The following is a 22787-nucleotide window of genomic DNA, read 5'->3' as shown; positions in this document are numbered from 1 at the left end:
TATATACTGTGTGTTTCCATGAGAGTACTTTTTACTCTATTTTCAACATTACTGCTCAGATTCAAGACTCATGTGTGTATGACCTATACATTAGTACTATGATGTGTACATTATCTATACGTTAGTACTATGGTGTGTACATTATCTATACATTCATACTGTGATGTGTGCATTATCTATACATAAGTACTATGATGTGTACATTATATATACATTAGTACTATGATGTGTACAATATCTATACATTTGTACTATGATGTGTGTATCATCTATACATTAGTTCTATGATGTGTGCATTATCTTTACATTAGTACTATGATGTGTACATTATGTATATTCTATCTTTACATTAGTACTATGATGTGTACATTATGTATATATTATCTTTACATTAGTTCTATGATGTGTGTGCTACATTTGGCAGACGGTAACATTACATAGTCTGGTGTGAGGAATAAAGACGTGGTGTAGAATCCCAGTCCGTATTGGAATAGTTGGGCATTCCTGATGGAAAGTACAGGGTCTGTACAGGAAGCACAACACAGGTACACAACACTGCTCCGTGGTGACGAGCAGGACGGCGTGTTGGCAACAATCTGACCACGCATCTTTTATCATGCTAATTCATAGGGGGTCTGGTGTTAGCCTAGAGTGCTAGCTTCAGGCTGATGGAGCACTGGAACGCAATACAAATATCTTCAGCATTCTTAAAGGACACAGTTGAGGATGGAAGGTTTGATACCGATGCATCAATGCTTGGTTCACACTGGTACAGCGCGCTGGGTGGGCACGGTGCGTCAGAGCTTGTATCAAACGACCATTACCGCGTGACCGATGCCGTCCGAACCTTCGAATGCAAACCAACCCCCAGAAGATGTGTGACTGGTTTGAAGTTTTGGTGCTATCCCATACCGATAAAATACTATAAACGTGTATTACACAACTTTAACAAGTGAATATAAAGTGCATATCAAATTGTTACTGAAACAATTCCCGTCTTCAGTGTCCAGAGGGCATGGCTGCTGGGACTCCTGCAGACCACCAGGTGTCATTGTGGTCTGTGTTTCCAACGCTCCGCCCGCCCATCACTAGACACAGTTGTGAATTTCCCAGACTGGGGACGGTGTTTAACGGCTTTTGAGCTCAACCAGTTTGACCCTTAATCAGTTTCAGGTCAACTTGGAGAGCGTCTCCATCTCTCTCTCCACCCTCCCTGGAAAGCAGCTCTTGGCTGTTAGCTAACGACATCGCCGGGCTAATGTCTTTGTTGGCCCCGGTTCTCGGCTCTTACTCCATCTCGGATCAGTGGCCACCATCACTGGCCAACCAAATGTTTGGTCACCCTCTTGACTGCTTCAACTTCTCCACCCAGAACCGTGGACAGATCCTGGAACCAGCCGGTTCTGTCATCAACCGTTCTGGTGACTGACCTCACCATCTCACTTGGAAGCTCCCCTGGGGCCAACACTCAAAAACAAAACCTTCCACAAAAGTGGGTCCATCTATCCTCCCTCCCCTTGTTTTATTTGCGTATCACAGATAAAACATCAACCTCCACCCACCTGATGACCCCACCCCACTGACCTTGTCTCCAACAATCTGCTGCTGCCTTGATCTGCTCACCCTGTTAAAACCAAACAATGCTGCCTGGTACCTCCCAACTCACCTTGGGAGACACCTAGGGAGACAGGCTTGTGGCAGGTTTGCAGTTGCTATTGATGTCCCACTTTGAGAGAGGAAGGATTTGAACCAGGGGATGGCAGCGAAGAGAGGTCTGAAGGTGGGTGGGGAGGATGGGGGTGTTGACGGTGCCAGAAGCAGCACTGAGGTGGAGGAGGATGGAGGTGTTGAGGAGGTCTCCCAAGGTGTTTCCCTAGGTGTCTCCCAAGTTGTCTCCAGGGTCCGCCTAGGTATCCTCCAAGGTGTCTCCCAAGGTGTCTCCGGTGTCCGCCTAGGTATCCCCCAAGGTGTCTCCCCAGGTGTCTCCGGTGTCCGCCTAGGTATCCCCCAAGGTGTCTCCCCAGGTGTCTCCGGGGTCCGCCTAGGTATCCCCCAAGTTGTCTCCATAGGTGTCTCCCAAGGTGTCCCCGGGGTCCGCCTATGTATCCCCCCAAGGTGTCTCCCTCTGTGTCTCCCCATGTGTCTCCGGTGTCCGCCTAGGTATCCCCCAAGGTGTCTCCCCAGGTGTCTCCGATGTCCGCCTAGGTATCCCCCAAGGTGTCTCCCCAGGTGTCTCCGGTGTCCGCCTAGGTATCCCCCAAGGTGTCTCCCTAGGTGTCTCCGGTGTCCGCCTAGGTATCCCCCAAGGTGTCTCCCCAGGTGTCTCCGGTGTCCGCCTAGGTATCCCCCAAGGTGTCTCCCCAGGCATCTCTGGTGTCCGCCTAGGTATCCCCCAAGGTGTCTCCCCAGGTGTCTCTGGTGTCCACCTAGGTATCCCCCAAGGTGTCTCCGGGGTCCGCCTATGTATCCCCCCAAGGAACAGTGCATGCACTGTTCCTTGGGCGATACATAGGCAAGAGGAGGTTCCCTCCTCTTCAGAGTTTAGGATGCTCTGTCATGGCTGCCTCTCCTTCATCCAGGAACTAGAAGTTGGGATGCTAACCCAACTGTGACCAATCGGAATCTTCACCATCGACCCCCCCAGACTGCAGTTGGTGAGACAGGACCTGTCTCACTGTGTGTTCAGCTGTTTTATGGAAGCGTGGCTTCATTCCTTTGAGGGTTGTGATCATTACTGATTGGAAGCATCACAGGAATGCAGAACATTCTGAACTTCATCACTATCTTCACGCTCTGCTGCTGATGACGAGCCACGTGACTTCCCGTCTGACACCCAACAACTCCTCAAGTACCAGGATGTTCTCACTGCACCATCAACATGGAGGAAGCATCAGCAGGAGCCAGAAATCCCAGCATGCATTTCACCAACAATACCAAGAAGGAGGGAAACCCAACCCAGCAGGACCTGGAAGGTGGATCTATCCCACAAGGCCACTGGGTTCCTCCAGGACTCCGCCCATCTGTTTTGTCTTTTCTCTTTCAGGAAACATCTGGAAGAGATCTACAGCTGGCTGGACCTCCTACTGCCACGTCTCATAGAGAGAGAGACAGAAGAGAGGGAGACAAGGAGGGAGAGACAGGAGAGAGGGGGGGGGCAGGAGAGAGAGCGGGAGGAGAGAGGGAGACAAGAGAGAGGGAGGGAGAGCGAGAGACGGGTGAGAGGGGGACAGGAGGAGACAGGGGAGAGGGCGAGAAGGGAGAGACAGGAGAGGGAGGGAGAGAGACAGGAGAGGGGGGGAGAGAGACAGGAGAGGGGAGGAGAGAGACAGGAGAGGGGGGGAGGTGAGGGACGGACAGGAGAGGGAGACTGGAGAGGGAGGGAGAGACAGCAGAGAGAGACAGGAGATGGGGAGAAGGGAGAGACAGGAGAGAGAGAGAGAGACAGGAGAGAGAGGGAGAGACAGGAAGGGGAGAGACAGGAGATGGGGAGAGAGGGAGACAGGTTGTAATTCACTTATTTGATTGAATCTTTTTCCTTCATTGTTTGTTCTTGTTCTTTCCAACATTTTGTTCTAGACTTTCATCCAAAGTCCTCCACCCTAACACTCCATCCTACCACTCCTCCATCTTACTACTCCGCCACCCTGCCACTCCACCATCTGACCACTCCACCCTAACACTCCTCCACCCTACCACTCCCAGGGTTCCAGCCCTCCGTCCATACTCCTCTCTGCTCTTCCTTTAGTGAACAGCTGCAGCTGGATGCAGTTTGTTTGATTTATCTCAGCGTCCATCTTGGAGGACAGAGAGAAGATGAGACAGGAGGAGGAGGAGGAGAGCGATGGAATCTGGAAAAGAGATTCCATCGCTCTCCTCCTCCTCCTCCTCCTCCTTCTCTTCCTTCTCCTCCCCCTCCTCCTCCTCTTCCTCCTCCTCCTTCTCTTCCTCCTCCTCCTCCTCTTCCTTCTCTTCTTTCACTTCCTTGTCCTCCCTCTTCACACATTAGCTTCCTGTTCAGAAAGACCTTTACATCAGGGATGCCAAACAAACCGACAGCATAGAAGGAACAGAATAACATAACAAGCACATCACCTACCAGTACAGACCGGTTGTACCGGGAGGTTCCCAGTGTCACCAGTACAGACCTTGCACTGGGAGGTTCTCAGTGTCACCAGTACAGACCCGTGTACCGGGAGGTTCCCGGTGTTACCAGTACAGACCGGTTGTACCGGGAGGTTCCCAGTGTCACCAGTACAGACCTTGCACTGGGAGGTTCTCATTGTCACCAGTACAGACCCGTGTACCGGGAGGTTCCCGGTGTCACCAGTACAGACCGGTTGTACCGGGAGGTTCCCGGTGTCACCAGTACAGATCTTGTAACGTGAGGTTCCCGGTGTCACCAGTACAGATCTTGTACCGTGAGGTTCCCGGTGTCACCAGTACAGACCTTGCACTGGGAGGTTCTCAGTGTCACCAGTACAGACCTGTGTACCCGGAGGTTCCCGGTGTCACCAGTACAGACCTTGTACCGTGAGGTTCCCGGTATCACCAGTACAGACCGCTTGTACCGGGAGGTTCCCGGTGTCACCAGCAGAGATCTTGTACCGTGAGGTTCCTGGTGTCACCAGTACAGACCGCTTGTACCGTGAGGTTCCTGGTGTCACCAGTACAGACCGCTTGTACTGGGAGGTTCTCGGTGTCACCAGTAGGCTGTAGTAATGGCTTCCTGTGGCTGAAGTTGGATTTATATTTTTCTCAAATGCTTTGAACGTTATGTAATGGTCCAGAAGGAAAAACTCTCATGAAAACAGAGGAGTCAGTGTGTCACACAGTCTGCTTCTCTAGTTGAAAACCTGGTGTGTATGTGTCTGGTCTTAAAACTAAACTATTTAGTTTTAATTCAAGAGTAATATTCTTGGATTGACATAAGAATGGGTATAGGCTGACAGACGGACACTGACAGACGGACAGAAAGACAGACAGGCAGACCCCGTCTCCAGCGGCACATAAAAAAAGACAATTGGTGCGACCACAGACAGGACAATAGACCAACTGACTAGACCAACAGCAAGATAGCTGCTGCTGGCCCGTCACTGACCAGCTCCACCACCTAAACCACCAGGAAACATCCACCAGTCCAGGAAGTGGAAAGTCTGCAGAGTTAAACAGGGGACGCTCTGGTCGCGCCCAGGAAGTTCAACTTGGTGTTGACATTTTTCAGCAGATTGATGAGCAACACTGAACAACCACCCATCAGCCACGCAGCCACGTCAGCCAGGTCAGCCACGTCAGCCACGTCAGCCAGGTATGCCAGATCAGCCATGTCAACCACGTCAGCCGCGTGAACCACGTCAGCCACATCAGCCAGGTCAGCCAGGTAAGCCACGTCCACCACGCCAGCCACGTCAACCACATCAGCCAGGTCAACCACGTCAACCACGTCAGCCAGGTCAGCCACGTCAACCAGGTCAGCCACGTAAGCCACCTCCGCCAGGCCAGTCACATCAACCACGTCAACCACATCAGCCACGTCAGCCACGTCATCCACATCCGCCACATCATCCATGTTTCTTCCAGAGAACTGCCTGCATATGTACTGAGCAGTAACAGTACTGATCAGTACTCCATATCACAAGATACTACACTACTCAACTAGTTTAGGACTCTGAACCAACAGTGAAAGGGCGGAGTCGGCCCATCTATATGATCTCTGTTCTATACAGGGATCCTGCTGAAGTCGTTCAGAGAGGCCTCTGGATGGAAAACAGAGTTTGTGGCTTCTGTTTTCCCCATCATATCTTCTTCTCCTGTGGGACTGAATTCCTGCTCGGAGTCAGGACTCAAGGAGAAGAGCTCACGACACAAAGGCTCTCATGCTAGCCTGTTAGCTGATCTACTGTCCTAGTATTAATAGTGCAACAGGTACTGTAACATCAGGTAGATTCATATAACAGTTATTTTTCTCCAAGAGAAATTTGTTTCCATGGTTTGTAAAGCAACACAAAACTAGACTGAAACATAAATACCAACAGCGTCCTGTTAATCAGACATTGTAGAACAGCAGATACTACACCACTGACTGTGGTATCACACCAATATCTGATACTAGTGTCAATGTCTGAGTGTCTTCTTGATCTCTTTAAAGTATTTGGGACATGAGCAACATTGTTTCCTCTGTGGACAGTGGATAATGTTGTATTTTCATTTGCTTTGACTAAGGATGATCATGATTAGTCGACTAATTGACTAATCAGTCGATTTGGGCAGTGATGTTGACTTCCGAAAAACTATTCATGATTAATGAAACTCTGCCAGGACTCTAATAGGTGTAGCACACGCTTTAACAAGAAACTCCGCCCAGATTCTAATAAGCATAGCACACGCTTCACGAGAAACTCCGCCCGGACTTTAATAGGTGTAGCACATGCTTCACGAGAAACTACGCCCGGACTCTAATAAGCCTAGCACACGCTTCACGAGAAACTCCGCCCGGACTCTAATGGGTGCAGCACACGCTTCACGAGAAACTCCGCCCGGACTCTAATAGGTGTAGCACACGCTTCATGAGAAACTCCGGACTCTAATAGGTGTAGCACACAGAAGAACGTCCTTGTATGAGAGAATGATTACATTTACATTTTACATTTTAGTCATTTAGCAGACGCTTTTATCCAAAGCGACTTACAATTGTTCAAAGACCGACGGACGCAGCCATCAGGAGCAATTAGGGGTTAAGTGTCTTGCTCAAGGACACTACAGCATGCTAGCAGGAGGAGCCTGGGATCGAACCAGCAACCTTTGGATCACTAGACCACCAGCTCTACCTCCTGAGCTACCATCCCCATTTTTTTAACATTATTTTACATTTACATTTAGTCATTTAGCAGACGCTTTTATCCAAAGCGACTTACAATTGTTCAAACACCGACGGACGCAGCCATCAGGAGCAATTAGGGGTTAAGTGTCTTGCTCAAGGACACTACAGCATGCTAGCAGGAGGAGCCTGGGATCGAACCAGCAACCTTTAGATCACTAGACCACCAGCTCTACCGCCTGAGCTACCATCCCCTGGTGATGGCGGCAAGACGGCGCGAGGGTGGTGTTATTATTTTACACAATATGAGAACAAAGTGCTCGTTGTGTTGGGGGGCGGGGGTGACGTCACGGCTCGTCAACTAATCGACTGAAATTCTTGTTAGTCGTTGACCACAAAAAAAGTGAAAATGTCCATCCCTAGTTATGACTTGATGTTTGTTGAGTGTATGGCGTCAACAACAGTCCATGTGTGTGGAGTTAGTGCTGAAAACCATCCAGACCCATGCAGACCAAAGCTAAACAGTGCCAAGCCAGGTGGCCTTGGGTTGACGCAAGATCCTTTACGTCCGCTTGTTTTTATAGAGGCACCGTGAAACAAGACGTTTCCTGTAAAATATGCAGTGTCTCCCAGAGCAGCGTGTCCCTGGAGAGTAAGGTGGAGGTCGGGGATCATGCCGCTAATATACAGCACAAACTTTTCTGGGAGTGTTGACCCGGTGGTAGCGACGACCAGGAGATGCTGTTGATTTACTACAGAAATAAACTTGACTTGACTTTAGCTGAGAAAGTGCCGCTGAACTAACCTCTCACAGTGCACAGAACCCCCTCAACAGAGGGGAAAAAGAAACTTGCTGAAAATAAACATCATCAAAATCCACAGAAAACTATGTGCAGGACTTTAAATGCCAAATAAGAGCGAAACATGAAGTGGAGCTTTCAGCTGCAATAAATGTGAAAATAACATTGTGTTTCTTCTCAAACCCGAACCCCCCCCGCACCACGACAGAGTCTGATCTTAGAAATGACTGGTGACGGATCAGCAGACGGAGGAAAAGAGACTCCGGGAACCAGAGAGGTGAGATGAAACCACTCAGCTTTATGAGAACAGCCCGGTACCATCCAGGACACCCTGTTCTCAGCCAGCAGCTGCTCTACGGCTCCACGTGAAAACCAGCCCCTGCACAACACAGAGGGAGACCCTGTCTGTGGGGCTATGCTGAAAGCCCTTCAGAACACAGTATACGTTCTTGGGGTGCTCTGGACGGTTCTGGGTGACACCAACAGTAGAGCTGGGAGACACTTCCATATGGCCATACGTCATGCTTAAGTTGGATCGAATCACCAAAAAAGACCTTTCAAGACTATTCTATAGTTGAATAAATAATGAGAAGTTATGACTTAAACATTCTCACAACAGTATTGCTCTGATATACTGTGTTTCCATATTGTTCAATGTGATAAAGCTCAGCTGGATTCTGTAATATGAACTTTAGCAAATAAAGGCAGTGATTATTGGGATTCGATTTTTCGATGTGCTATAATATTTCCTGCAATCATGGCTGAAATAAATTCTTCGACATGTTATACCGCCGCCAACAGAAGGACAGAGTCCAGCGTGTTTGAAAACCTTCTGAGTATCCAGAGCGTCCCTCCGATCGCTCCTTTCAAACCACAGCAAAGCAGAAGCCTTGTGGACGCTTTGAATGTAGCTGTCGTCCTGCTACTTACAGAAGCTTTGAAGCTTATTTATCTCAAACTCTGCTTGTTTGTTCTCCTCTATCAGGGATTCCTGCTCCGCTTGAGGTGGCAGGAATCACACGGTGGTCAGCAGAGCTTGTGGGGGGCTTCTCTCTGTCACGCAGCCCGTGGAATACCACCCTGACAGTCCAAACACAGTCCAGATAATTGGGGACAGTAAAAACATTCTCCGCTTCTTGGCTCACTTCCCAGAGCAGTAAAAGGTTGAAGGTGCTCATAATTGCTAACACACCTGTAAGGCCTGGCATGCCTGGAGCGTTTCCCTGGCCTCCTTAAAGTCCTCTGGGACAACGCTGGCCTGCTCACATGGTTCTCATTTAACATGTTTTGCCGTTAAGCTTCACTTTTGCAAAGCTGTTTGTTTATGGGGAAGAGATGTTTCTTGTCATTTTTTTGTTCTTTAATAAGGCCGTATCTGACGTCAATAACAACAACAAAAAAATAAATGCACCAAATTCCCCTAAACAGCATCAGCTCTGGTCCAGCTGTGGGAAAACCAAACACGGTGGCTGAAATCAGACCCCAACGCCAAGTCCCAACACTCCGTCTCTAGCTCCTCATTATTTGGCCATCTTAGTGTTTTGTTTCTTGGCCTGCGTAAAGGACTGTTGATGGAGATTCAGCGAAGAAGTGATCTGTGATTGTTCCATCAAGCTGACGGTGTTGGACTGTTCCTTCAGAAGGGAGTGAGTCCAGCCCCATCATCTGCCACAGCTGGGATCTAGTCGAACAGACTCTGATCGGGCAGATGCTCCGTCGAATGCTGATTCACAAATCCCCCAAACCAAACAGGCTCTAAAAAACCTCAGCTCACTGACTGACCTCAGAACAAGGAGGTAACAGCAACATTTTTCACAGCAAATACAACTCATCTTATCACAATCGTTGGAATGAGTGGAAAGTCAGCGCATGGTTGTTGAATTCCACTTTGGGAAACTTTGACCTACAATGCAGTAAAACTACTCTAACCCCTGAAAGGAGAGGTTCCAACATGGAGGAAGCAAACATATTAGCACTGTTATATCATCTATATCTATATATATCAGGACAAGTGGTGTAAAGATGTTTCCTTCATGTGTGCTTTACTCTTTATGGTTGCTGATGGTGACCATTTAGTGATAGATAGTGATCAAAACACACGTTAAACTCTAAAACTAAAGTAAAACTAACAAGGCTTGGTGTAATTACGCAGATGCTGCATTCCTCTGCTCACCTCCTCTCCACAACACTGAACATTCTCGTAGCTTCCCTTCAGTTAAATTATTATTCATTATTATTATTAGTATTATTATTAAAGGGAACACCATTATTAATACTACTACTTACTTCTATTGGTACAATTATCCTCGGTATTATTTTTAGTATTTCTGTATTATCATAATGCCATTATAGCCATTATTTTTCACAACTATAGTGCTACCCCAGTGCCGACATATAATATTTGTACATTACTTTAGCATTGCGCCCCCTGCCCCTATTGGGCTTAATAGTTGGCAAGTAGTTATCTAGTCCCTGTTGCCTTCTGTTTATAATGTGAACATATTTTTCATCATTTATTTCTCTTCCTGGTTCAATTTCCCCCAGGGAATGATAAAGTCTTATACTCTTATCTTTAAAAAGCGTCCCATTCCGTAATGTGTGCATGCCGAGATGCCACTGCTCCCAGCAGTGTGTCCATGAAGGGTTAAGTGGTGTGCTGTTCGAACCCTGCCGCTGCTGCTGCTGCTGCTGGAGCCTTTAAAAGCCCCGGTGCGACCCATCCCCCTTTCCACAGAGAGCGAGGCTTCCAGCACGCACCACCAGGCTCCACCAGCACAGACACCTCCAGCCACCACGACAGCAGCATGGCAGCTGCCTTCATCCCCTGGGTCCTGGTCCCGTGGCTGCTCCTGGTGTCAGGACACCAGCTGGACCAGGACGCCCAGCTGGTACCAGCCGGGGAGGCGGGCGGGTCCCACTACCACCACCTCCACTTGGAACCAAGGAGGACCAAGGTACACAGAACTCTCATGAAACACCTGCTCTCTGCTGACGTTTATTATATTATTATTACATCAATACTATTATCAGTGTCACTATCGTTAGTATTATTATTAGTAATACTGAATCGATACTATTATTATTATTATTATGTTCCAATACCTGAACTAGACACCAACCTGACCTGACAACCAGATTATGTCCAAAAGATTAACAGGTTCATCTTTTATCTATGAGATCAGTTGCTGAAAAACACACGGGGCCTTTAAAAACAGTGATCTTGCTGTTATTGGAGCTAAATCTTTCAGCATTTGTATCAGCAATACCAAGAGTGAACAATCAATAATCAGTTTGCAATAATAATAATAATAATGGAAACTATAGGTAATATGAGAATCCATATGAGTGAATGAATCCATTGTGATTATGTGACACATTTCCACCAGTTTGGATGTTGCTCGAGTATTGCCTCACTATGACTAACAATGAATTTGTTTCAAAATTCCCATAAAAATTATAAACATATATGTTGAGAGATGTCTACTTAACAAGCAGTTACCCTGTGTTTTGCATGAACAGAATTTTGTGTATGTGGCTTTGTGTATTGTTCTGCAGGTATTGAACTTTGTTCTGTACCTATAAGGCCCATTAAAAAGAGAGCTGCAGTTGAATTGCCAGATACTTTCAGGAGCTAAGAAACGTGTTTTCCTTTTTACCGTTCACTGTGAAGAACATTCAGCTCAGAGTTGAGGCGGCTGCTCTCCAACCCCCCAGCACAGACTCCCCAGATCACATCGGTACCGGCCAAACAAACCTCCACCTCCACCTCCGCCAAGGAACTAGCTGTGAAGACTACACCCACGGCAGGGTGAAGGGAGGAAGAGGAGTGAAGACAGAGTGGGAGGGACAAAGATGAACCAGTACACAGTAGTCCATCCGGAGAAGTGAGCCCAGTAAACCAGCTTCAAGCTGGCCGTACTGAACGTTCATCCCAGTGAATGTTAATCTGACTTTGCAATCTTCGCAATCTTAAATGTGTTCCTCGCTGGTTGCACAGTTGGTATTTAAACGAGGCTGCGTGACGTCGTGCCGACCATAAGACACATCTGGCATCCCAAGGAGCCATTGAAGTTTGATACATTTCGATTTTGTCAACAGGCCAAGAGGCCGAAATCCCTGAGGCTGAGGGTCCAATCTCAACCTGGAGGGTGGAGGCTGAGCCCTTGGTCAGAGGTCATAACCCATGTCCAGGCACTGGGGGAATAACTCCACTCCGTGTCTCTCCTCCATTCGTGAAATGTTTCTTCGCGGCAGAATGCTGAGATCTCAAAAGTAAATCTAAACTAGTGAGAATGCTCCCACTACTGACAGATAGCAAGTAAGAGTTCCCGATCCAGACACCCTGGTTCTGGTGCTACTTCAGTCGATTTCCTTCTCACACTAATGATGTGGACGCCTGGGCGTCTGCTCCAGCTGCTCATGACAACATGTGGTGGTCAGTATTCAAGGGACCTAGCATCAACAGACAAAGCATGTTTGTTGGTCTCCACAGAATGTGGACCCGGCCCACAGTGCAGAGTAGAAACCACAATCTGTCATTTGTTGCAAACCCCCCAGTCCGGTCCCAGTGGAAGTCCAGGTCCAGGTCCTGGTCCAGGTCACCACTGTGTGGACATGTTGACTGTCCGGTTAGACCAGTGTAACCTTAAATGAACTGTGTAGTCGCTACAAAAAGCAGACAACCTATCAACTAAGAATATCCGCTCTTTGCCAAATGGAATAGAACCCCTAACCCTATATTTCCACACTAGAGGGCGCTGCCTTCTGGAGAGGAGGTTCTGGCTGCAGAAAAAGTAGATGATGCCACGATTGCAGGTGGAGACGCCTTAGGTAAGACCACCTGATCCCTTAGTCTGTCCTAACCTGCAGTCTGTCCTAACCTGCAGTCTGTTAGTCTGTCCTAACCTGCAGTCTGTTAGTCTGTCCTAACCTGCAGTCTGTACTAACCTGCAGTCTGTCAGTCTGTCCTAACCTGCAGTCTGTACTAACCTGCAGTCTGTCCTAACCTGAAGTCTGTCCTAACCTGCAGTCTGTTAATTTGTCCTAACCTGCAGTCTGTTAGTCTGTTCCGACCTGCAGTCTGTCAGTCTGTCCTGACCTGCAGTCTGTCCTAACCTGCGGTCTGTCCTAACCTGCAGTCTGTTAGTCTGTCCTAACCTGCAGTCTGTTAGTCTGTCCTAACCTGAAGTCTGTCCTAACCTGCAGTCTGTACTAACCTGCAGTCTGTCAGTCTGTCCTAACCTGCAGTCTGTCCTAACCTGCAGTCTGTCCTAACCTGAAGTCTGTCCTAACCTGAAGTCTGTTAATTTGTCCTAACCTGCAGTCTGTTCCGACCTGCAGTCTGTTAGTCTGTCCCGACCTGCAGTCTGTTCTAACCTGCGGTCTGTCCTAGCCTGCAGTCTGTTAGTCTTTCCTAACCTGCAGTCTGTCCTTCAGTCTGTTTGTCTGTCCTAACCTGCAGTCTGTCCTGCAGTCTGTTTGTCTTGCCTAACCTGCAGTCTGTTAGTCTGTCCTAACCTACAGTCTGTCCTAACCTGGAGTCTGTTAGTCTGTCCTAACCTGCAGTCTGTCCTGCAGTCTGTTTGTCTATCCTAACCTGCAGTCTGTCCTAAACTGCAGTCTGTTAGTCTGTCCTAACCTGCAGTCTGTCAGTCTGTCCTAACCTGCAGTCTGTCAGTCTGTCCTAACCTGCAGTCTGTCAGTCCGTCGCGACCTGCAGTCTGTTAGTCTGTCCTAACCTGCAGTCTGTTAATTTGTCCTAACCTGCAGTCTGTCAGTCTGTCCTAACCTGCAGTCTGTTAATTTGTCCTAACCTGCAGTCTGTACTAACCTGCAGTCTATTAGTCTGTCCTAACCTGCAGTCTGTTAGTCTTGCCTAACGTGCAGTCTGTCCTGCAGTCTGTTTGTCTGTCCTAACCTGAAGTCTGTCAGTCTGTCCTAACCTGCAGTCTATCAGTCTGTCCTAACCTGCAGTCTGTCCTAACCTTCAGTCTGTTAGTCTGTCCTAACCTGCAGTCTGTCCTAACCTGCAGTCTGTTAGTCTGTCCTAACATGCAGTCTGTCCTAACCTGCAGTCTGTTAGTCTGTCCTAACCTGCAGTCTGTTAGTCTGTCCTAACTTGTAGTCTGTTAGTCTGTCCTAGCCTGCAGTCTGTCCTAACTTGCAGTCTGTTAGTCTGTCCTAACCTGCAGTCTGTTAGTCTGTCCTAACTTGTAGTCTGTTAGTCTGTCCTAACCTGCAGTCTGTCCTAACTTGCAGTCTGTTAGTCTGTTCTAACTTGCAGTCTGTTAGTCTGTCCTAACCTGCAGTCTGTTAGTCTGTCCTAACTTGCAGTCTGTTAGTCTGTCCTAACCTGCAGTCTGTTAGTCTGTCCTAACTTGCAGTCTGTTAGTCTGCCCTAACCTGCAGTCTGTTAGTCTGTCCTAACCTGCAGTCTGTTAGTCTGTCCTAACCTGCAGTCTGTCCTAACCTGCAGTGTTAGTCTGTTCTAACCTGCAGTCTGTCATCATCTGCAGTCTGTCATCATCTGCAGTCTGTTAGTCTGTCCTAACCAGCAGTCTGTCAGTCTGTCCTAACCTGCAGTGTTAGTCTGTCCTAACTTGCAGTCTGTCATAACCTGCAGTCTGTCCTAACCTGCAGTCTGTTGGTCTTTCCTAACCTGCAGTCTGTCCTGCAGCCTGTTTGTCTGTCCTAACCTGCATGCTGTCAGTCTGTCCTAACCTGCAGCCTGTCAGTCTGTCCTAACCTGCAGTCTGTCATAACCTGCAGTCTGTTAGTCTGTCCTAACCTGCAGTCTGTTAGTGTGTCCTAACCTGCAGTCTGTCCTAACCTGCAGTGTTAGTCTGTCCTAACCTGCAGTGTTAGTCTGTTCTAACCTGCAGTCTGTCATAACCTGCAGTCTGTTAGTCTGCCCTAACCTGAAGTCTGTTAGTGTGTCCTGACCTGCAGTCTGTCCTAACCTGCAGTGTTAGTCTGTCCTAACCTGCAGTGTTAGTCTGTTGTAACCTGCAGTCTGTCATAACCAGCAGTCTGTTAGTCTGTCCTAACCAGCAGTCTGTCACTCTGTCCTAACCTGCAGTGTTAGTCTGTCCTAACTTGCAGTCTGTCATAACCTGTAGCCTGTCCTAACCTGCAGTCTGTTAGTCTGTCCTAACCTGCAGTCTGTTAGTCTGTCCTAACCTGCAGTCTGTCCTAACCTGCAGTGTTAGTCTGTCCTAACCACAGTGTTAGTCTGTCCTAACCTGCAGTGTTAGTCTGTCCTAACCTGCAGTGTTAGTCTGTTCTAACCTGCAGTCTGTCATAATCTGCAGTCTGTTAGTCTGTCCTAACCAGCAATCTGTCAGTCTGTCCTAACCTGCAGTGTTAGTCTGTTCTAACTTGCAGTCTGTCCTAACCTGCAGTCTGTCCTAACCTGCAGTCTGTTAGTCTGTTCTAACCTGCAGTCTGTTAGTCCGTCCAATATCTTTCAGACTGTAGTGATGAAGGTCTCTGTGTTGTGCTTTCAGACCTCCCCACGTGTCTGCTGTGTGTCTGTCTCACTCGATCCGTGTACTGTGAGGAGGTGAGCCCAGACATGACGGCGGTCCCCACTCTGCCCAAGGAGACAGTTTACCTGTACGCCCGCTACAACAAGATTAAGAGGATCGCCGCCAAAGACTTTTCTGACATCTGTGAGTACCCCCACTGAGCTTCAGAGCCAGACTGACATGTCGGCCATGTTGGCTCCACAGTGATGCTCCATGACTGGTACCAAGTTACCATGGTTATAATAGCTGACTCTGCTTCAGAGGGAGCTGGCACAGTCCTGTCACCGGTTCTCTCTCCATGTGCACCTATCCAACAAAATACATTGAAGTGGCAACCAGCTTCTACAAACACTCACATCAACCAGTATAATCCTTTATGGAACTTCCTTCCCAAAAAGATGGTTGGACGCAGAGGGCAAATGTCCTCTGTCAGTGAATGTCAATTAAGTGATGGCGTGTGAGCTGCTGGTGTATGAAGAAAGCATCCAACATGGAGCAGACTGAGTCCCTCTCCACTGCTCTAGACTCGGTCGTCCAAGAGTCCAAAACAAAGGTTGAGACAAACCAGAACAAAGAGAGAGGAAAAAGGAGAAGATTGGGGGTGAAGGTTGTCGGCACAAACAATGCTGTGTATATAATGTAGAAGTAGAGTCTTGTTGTGTATAAATTGTAGAAGTAGAGTCTTGTTGTGTATATAATGTAGAAGTAGAGTCTTGTTGTGTATATTATATAGAAGTAGTCTTGTTGTGAATATAATGAAGAAGTAGAGTCTTGTGTATATAATGTAGAAGTAGAGTCTTGCTGTGTATATTATATAGAAGTAGTCTTGTTGTGAATATAATGAAGTAGAGTCTTGTGTATATAATGTAGAAGTAGAGTCTTGTTGTGTATGTTATATAGAAGTACAGTCTTGTGTTGAATATATGGATAAGTAGAGTCTTGTTGGGTATATAATGTAGAAGTAGAGTATTGTGTATATAATGTAGAAGTAGAGTCTTGCTGTGTATATTATATAGAAGTAGAGTCTTGTTATTTGTAGAAGTAGAGTCTCGCTGTGTATATAATGTAGAAGTAGAGTCTTGTGTATATCATGTCGAAGTAGTTTTATGTTGTGTATATAATGTATAAGTAGCATCTTGTTGTGTATATAATGTAGAAGTAGAGTCTTGTTGTGTATATAATGTAGAAGTAGAGTCTTGTTGTGTATATAATGTAGAAGTAGAGTCTTGTTGTGTATATAATGTAGAAGTAGAGTCTTGTTGTGTATATAATGTAGAAGTAGAGTCTTGTTGTGTATATTATATAGAAGTAGTCTTGTTGTGAATATAATGAAGAAGTAGAGTCTTGTGTATATAATGTAGAAGTAGAGTCGTGTTGTGTATATTATATAGAAGTAGTCTTGTTGTGAATATAATGAAGAAGTAGAGTCTTGTGTATATAATGTAGAAGTAGAGTCTTGTTGTGTATGTTGTATAGAAGTACAGTCTTGTGTTGAATATATGGATAAGTAGAGTCTTGTTGGGTATATAATGTAGAAGTAGAGTATTGTGTATATAATGTAGAAGTAGAGCCTTGCTGTGTATATTATATAGAAGTAGAGTCTTGTTATTTGTGGAAGTAGAGTCTTGCTGTGTATATAATGTAGAAGTAGAGTCTTGTGTATATCATGTCGAAGTAGTTTTATGTTGTGTATATAATGTATAAGTAGCATTGTGTTGTGTATATAATGTAGAAGTAGAGTCTTGTTGTGTATATAATGTGGAGGTAGTCTTGTTGTGTATATAATGTGGAAGTAGAGTCTTGTTGTGTATATAATGTAGAAGTAGAGTCTTTTGTATATAATGTAGAAGTAGAGTCTTGTTGTGTATATAATGTAGAAGGAGAGTCTTGTGTATATAATGTAGAAGTAGAGTCTTGTCGTGTATAAAATGTAGAAGTAGAGTCTTGTTGTGTATATAATGTGGAAGTAGAGTCTTGTTGTGTATAAAATGTACAAGTAGAGTCTTGTTGTGTGTAACATGCAGAAGTAGAGTCTTGTTGTGTGTAAAATGTAGAAGTAGAGTCTTGTGTATAAAATGTAGAAGTAGAGTCTTGTGTATAAAATGTAGAAGTAGAGTCTTGTTGTGTGTAAAATGTAGAAGTAGAGTCTTGTGTATAAAATGTAGAAGTAGAGTCTTGTGTGTAAAATGTAGAAGTAGAGTCTTGTTGTGTGTAAAATGTATAAGAAGAGTCTTGTGTATATAATGTGGAAGTAGAGTCTTGTGTATATAATGTGGAAGTAGAGTGTTGTGTATATAATGTAGAAGTAGAGTCGTGTTGTGTATATAATGTAGAAGTAGAGTCTTGTGAATATAATGTAGAAGTAGAGTCTTGCTGTGTATATAATGTAGAAGTAGCATCTTGTTGTGTATATAATGTGGAAGTAGAGTCTTGTTGTGTATATAATGTAGAAGTAGAGTTGTGTTGTGTATATAATGTAGAAGTAGAGTCTTGTGTATATAATGTAGAAGTAGAGTCTTGTGTATGTAATGTAGAAGTAGAGTCTTGCTGTGTATATAATGTGGAAGTAGCCTGTTGTTGTGTATATAATGTGGAAGTAGAGTCTTGTGTATATAATGTAGAAGAAGAGTCGTTTTGTGTATATAATGTAGAAGTAGAGTCTTGTTGTGTATATAATGTAGAAGTAGAGTCTTGTGTATGTAATGTAGAAGTAGAGTCTTGCTGTGTATATAATGTGGAAGTAGCCTCTTGTTGTGTATATAATGTGGAAGTAGAGTCTTGTTGTGTATATAATGTAGAAGAAGAGTCGTGTTGTGTATATAATGTAGAAGTAGAGTCTTGTTGTGTATATAATGTAGAAGTAGCATCTTGTGTATATAATGTAGAAGTAGAGTATTGTGTATATTATATAGAAGTAGTGTCTTGTTGTGTATATAATGTAGAAGTAGCATCTTGTTGTGTCTATAATGTGGAAGTAGAGTCTTGTGTATATTATATAGAAGTAGCATCTTGTTGTTAATATAATGTAGAAGTAGTCTTGTTGTGTATATAATGTAGAAGTAGAGTCTTGTTGTGTATACACTACTCACAAAAAGTTAGGGATATTGAGCTTTCGGGTGAAATTTCAGAATGAACCTAAAATGCACGATAACCTTTACAGGTGAACGTCATTTGACCTTCTCTAAACTTTTGAATGCACATGTCCAACTGTTCAATGTCTCAGTACTTTTTGCACAACTTGCTGTTCTCTAACAAGGAGCTGAACGGAAAAATTCACAACAGGTGTTTGATCCATGAATCCACCAATAAGTGTCCTGGTTCAATTAGAGTTGGTCTTTAAACAGTCCTCTTCATCATGCTGTTCACATGTTGACATCATGAGACCAAGACCACACCAACAACTGATCAACAGCACCTCGCCTGGCGAGGCCTCAAACAGGATGTTGTCAGAGGGAAGTGGCCACTGAGCTTAGAGTGTCACAGAGTGTCATCAGCAGCTTGCAACAGAGATACAGAGACTGGAAGAGTCACAGAAAGGCATAGAAGTGGACGTGCTTTTGCCGCATCCCACACTGATGAGCGCTTCATTGTGAACAGTGCCCTGCGCAACCGCATGATGCCACTCAACTCCAGGCACATTTAAGGGAGGTGAGAGGCACCAAGTGTCACATCAGACCATTCAAAACCGTTAACATCAGCATGGTCTGCGTGCTAGACCACCTGCAAGGGCACCTGACCACACCACCAGGCACAGGCATCATGGTCTTGCAGGGGCCAGGGAGCGTTGACGCTGGACGAGGGACCAGGGGCCTCAGTGCTGTTCTCTGATGAAAGTGGATTCACGTGGAGCAGAAATGATGGAGACGTCAAGGAGAGCGCTACGCATCAGCCACTGTCACCAGACCAGCCTTTGGTGGTGGTGGTGTTACAGTGTGGGCAGGTGTGTCTGGTCAATACAGAACTGCCCTACACTTTGTGAATGGTACAGTGACAAGCCCATACTACCTGAATGATGACATTCATCCAGTCATTGTGCCCCTGCATGAACAACACAGGCCTCATTTCATCTTCATGGACGACAACGCTCATGGAGGTGGCATCATTAGGGAACGGCTGCTGGAGACTGGGGCACCTCAAATGGAGTGGCCTGCACTTTCTCCAGACCTGAATCCCATAGAAAACCTATGGGACCAGCTGAGTGGCCGTGTAGAGGCTCCTAACTCTGTAACCCAGAACCTCAATGACCTGAGGGGCCCCTTCAAGAAGAGTGGGGGGCCAGGCCTCAGCAGACAATAAGTCGACTTGTGAACAGCTTGAGACGTCCTTGTCAAGCTGTAACTGATGCTCAAGGCCACATGACAAGTTATTGAGACGTTGACATTTGTTATTGTGGTAAACCCACCACTGTTGTTGGCTTTTGTTTCAATACATAGTTTGAGATGAGGAAATCACCATTGTATCTTCTACTTAAATGCTCTACTTTCATCATATCATATCACTGGAGCGTCAACTTTTTACATTTTCCATAAATTTCACCCGAAAGACAAATATCCCGAACTTTTTGTGAGTAGATGTGGAAGTAGCATCTTGTTGAATATATTATATAGAAGTAGAGTCTTGTTGTGTATATAATGTAGAAGTAGAGTCTTGTTGTGTATATAATGTAGAAGTAGGGTACGTACTGATGGTAGGTGGAGGAAACCCCATGTGAGCACGAGGAGAACATGCAAACTCCACCCAGAAAGGCTCCTCATCAGGAGATAACCCACCGGAACACGGTGCCAACAGCACCCCAGGAATCGAACCCAGGACCTTCTTTCTGTGAGACAGTAGTGCAATGCACTGTGCCACCGTGCCAATGAACAGTATTTAGTATATAGTGTAGAAGTAGCGTGTTGTGGTGTATATACACTACGTGTACATAACATGATATGTGGCTGTCATGTGCTCCTAGTGACCCTGAAGAGGATCGATCTGACAGGGAACCTGATCTCAGAGGTGGAGGACGGGGCCTTCTCCAAGCTGCTGGTTCTGGAGGAGCTCTCTTTGGCTGAGAACCGACTGGTTAAGCTGCCCACGCTGCCCAATAAGCTGCTGTCTTTCAACGGGAACCACAACCTGCTCAGAACCAAGGGTGTCAAGGCCACTGCTTTCAAGGTGCCACACCCCCCCCCCTCCCGCTTAATTTCAAATGATTGATACTCAGACCACTCCCATTATGTCACTGGATTGTCTTATGTCACCATTGGCTAACGGCCCATAATTACACAAGCTGATGATTAGTGAGGCTGACTGAATAATACCAATTAAAAATTATTATTATTATTACAGTTGATTAAAAAAGATCCGCAATAAAACAGCAGGTTTGATTCATTCTAGTTGAAGAAAACAGTCAACACGTCCTAACAAACAACTATTTCAACTATTTGTCCTTTCATCATATTACTGCTGATATGACTTGATGATGTTTGCTTCCACACCAGAAACTGACCAGACTGTTGAACCTGTACCTGGGAAACAACCAGTTAGAGGCGGTTCCTCAGATCCCAGAGAGTGTCCGCACTGTGCACCTCCAGGTCTGCTCTATATACTCTAATTTCCAGATTAGACTGAATTTGTCTGTCTGATTAATATTGGTAGTACACTAATATATATATATATATATATATATATATATAAATAAAACATAGTTATGTAAATGTGTATTTGATATAGTAGTCATCCGACATGTAGGGAAGCAGTGACAGTACAACCACACTAAAAGACTGGGCTGATGAAACAGTTGTACCTCCAGCCAGCAGAGGGTCTCAGTGTGACTCTGCTCAGGCTCATCTTTAACCTTGAGGGTGTTGTTGGTTTTTGGTGTCCTTCCAGAACAACAACATCACTGAGATCAGCACTGACACCTTCTGCAAGGGAAACAACACCTACTACCTGCGACCCAACCTCAACGAAGTGCGCATGGACGGGAACCCTGTGCTGCTGGCCAAGTACCCCAACAGCTTCACCTGCCTCAAGACCCTGCCCATTGGACGCTACCACTGAGGGGGCGGAGCCAGCCGACCGACGGCACGATGCCGAGGTTACCGTACGATCTGAACGCTAGCGCCGTGGTCGCACGCTCCCAAACAGCTTTCAGCATTTCTGCTTCGGCGACCCCCTTAAAGAGCCACGACTCACTGACACCTGACTGTACTGGCGAGACAAGCTAACACCACCTGCATGGAGGTGAAACCAGATACAGGAAGGACTTCACTCGCCTCAAGTATCTCACCGTAGTTCTACTTCCTAGAACATCATGTTTAGTAGTTCCAAGTACTTCTGTGTGTTCATAGGCATTTCTTCTAGAACTTGAAAAACATTTCCTCCATGGACGTTCTGATGAGAACACCAACAGGTTGTTTTATTGTTTTATAGTGGTATTAAATCCAACTCTTGAATGACTGACCAGTTGCTCTCATTGAGGCCGCATCACAGAGAAGTACCTTTTTACCACGTAGCGTCAACATGAAGGCTATGTCATAAAGATGTGTTTTAGTGTAGTGCAGGTCTCCACAGAGGATCTGCCTCAGTGTTCAGATTTCACCTCTAAATGTGATGTTCGGACCTTCACCAGGAACGTGTCTTTCTGCATTGGCATTAGCCGTGAGCGATCAGCATTAACACCGCTAGGGCGTGGCCGGAACTCACACATCAAAGAAAAACTTAATTTTTTACAGCTGTGAAAAGTATTATATGATCGCCTGATCACAAATTATTTGAGCAGGATTAGATCTTTTTTTTTTTTTAATTGTTAGATTCCATAATCTGTCTCCATCCAAAATGAAGGGTCATTTTAAACCAATGTCGGAAATGTCACCATAAATAGCATGTGAATGAGTTGTGAATTGTGCTTCCAGGTGTTCATGGTGCAGCATTAAAGTGGAGCAAAAGGCTTTTAGTGTCAATGAAATGCAGACGTTTGGCCTCAACCAGCAGCATCTGGGTTGAACTGATCAACTGTATACAGTGTGTTCCACAACAGGAGGTATAACCTAGTAATGAACTATAGACATGGGAAAGTTACTCTTATTCATCTGCTTTCAGGTAGAAAACAGCTTTCTCTCTCCCTTCCTAAAAAGATTAATTACTGAATTTTACAGGAACTATTATCTATGTGAATAAGGCAATAATGTACAGTAAAACAATGTATGTGACATGATTACATGTTAAGGTATTTTAATAAAGTTAAACCTTTTTTTTTTTTTTTTTTTAATTATTTCAGTTTTTGTGTTTCTCCCTGTACTTGTACTTTATAGGGATACCATCTAGGTCAGTTCATCCCTCTGCATGCTAACTGTGTTAGCTAAAGGCATGGCTGCACAGGGGATCAGCTAGCCTAGCTCCTGTGAAATGAGGGAGATGCACCTTCAAGTGATATGTGTAATAGATCCTGTGTCTCTACATCAGCCAGTGAGCATTCAGCAGATCTGTGCAGCTGTCACAGACAGAGCCAGGATGGAAACTCTGGAAAGTCTGGAAAGTCTGGAAAGTCTGGAGCATCTTATTCCTGCAGCAGTGCCCAGTTGGCAGCAGCTGCCGCATTCTGCTGCTTAACAGCAGATTGATTCCACATTCTACACTGAGATTTACATTCCCACGTTCAGT

At 45.7% G+C, this 22787-nt stretch overlaps 2 protein-coding genes across 2 annotated transcripts in view; one reads left to right on the top strand and one right to left on the bottom strand.

Annotated features, from left to right (window-relative positions):
- cenpp (centromere protein P) overlaps positions 1-22787 on the bottom strand; it is a gene marked incomplete at both ends in the record, with an annotated part of 78720 nt that overhangs the window by 39437 nt on the left and 16496 nt on the right. The gene's annotated exons all lie outside the window — the stretch shown is intronic.
- Positions 10359-22395, top strand: ogna (osteoglycin, paralog a). The gene is made up of 6 exons (XM_080000572.1): positions 10359-10568; positions 12366-12444; positions 15120-15284; positions 20095-20297; positions 20624-20716; positions 21015-22395. The coding sequence occupies exons 1-6, from the start codon at positions 10419-10421 to the stop codon at positions 21183-21185; spliced, it is 861 nt and encodes a 286-aa protein (XP_079856698.1). The 5' UTR covers positions 10359-10418; the 3' UTR covers positions 21186-22395.

This window comes from Zeus faber, assembly GCF_960531495.2.
Source record: "Zeus faber genome assembly, chromosome: 5".
In the NCBI taxonomy this organism is placed as follows: domain Eukaryota; kingdom Metazoa; phylum Chordata; class Actinopteri; order Zeiformes; family Zeidae; genus Zeus; species Zeus faber.
Note: the sequence above shows the minus strand (reverse complement) of the source record. Positions and strands in the feature narration are given on the sequence as shown.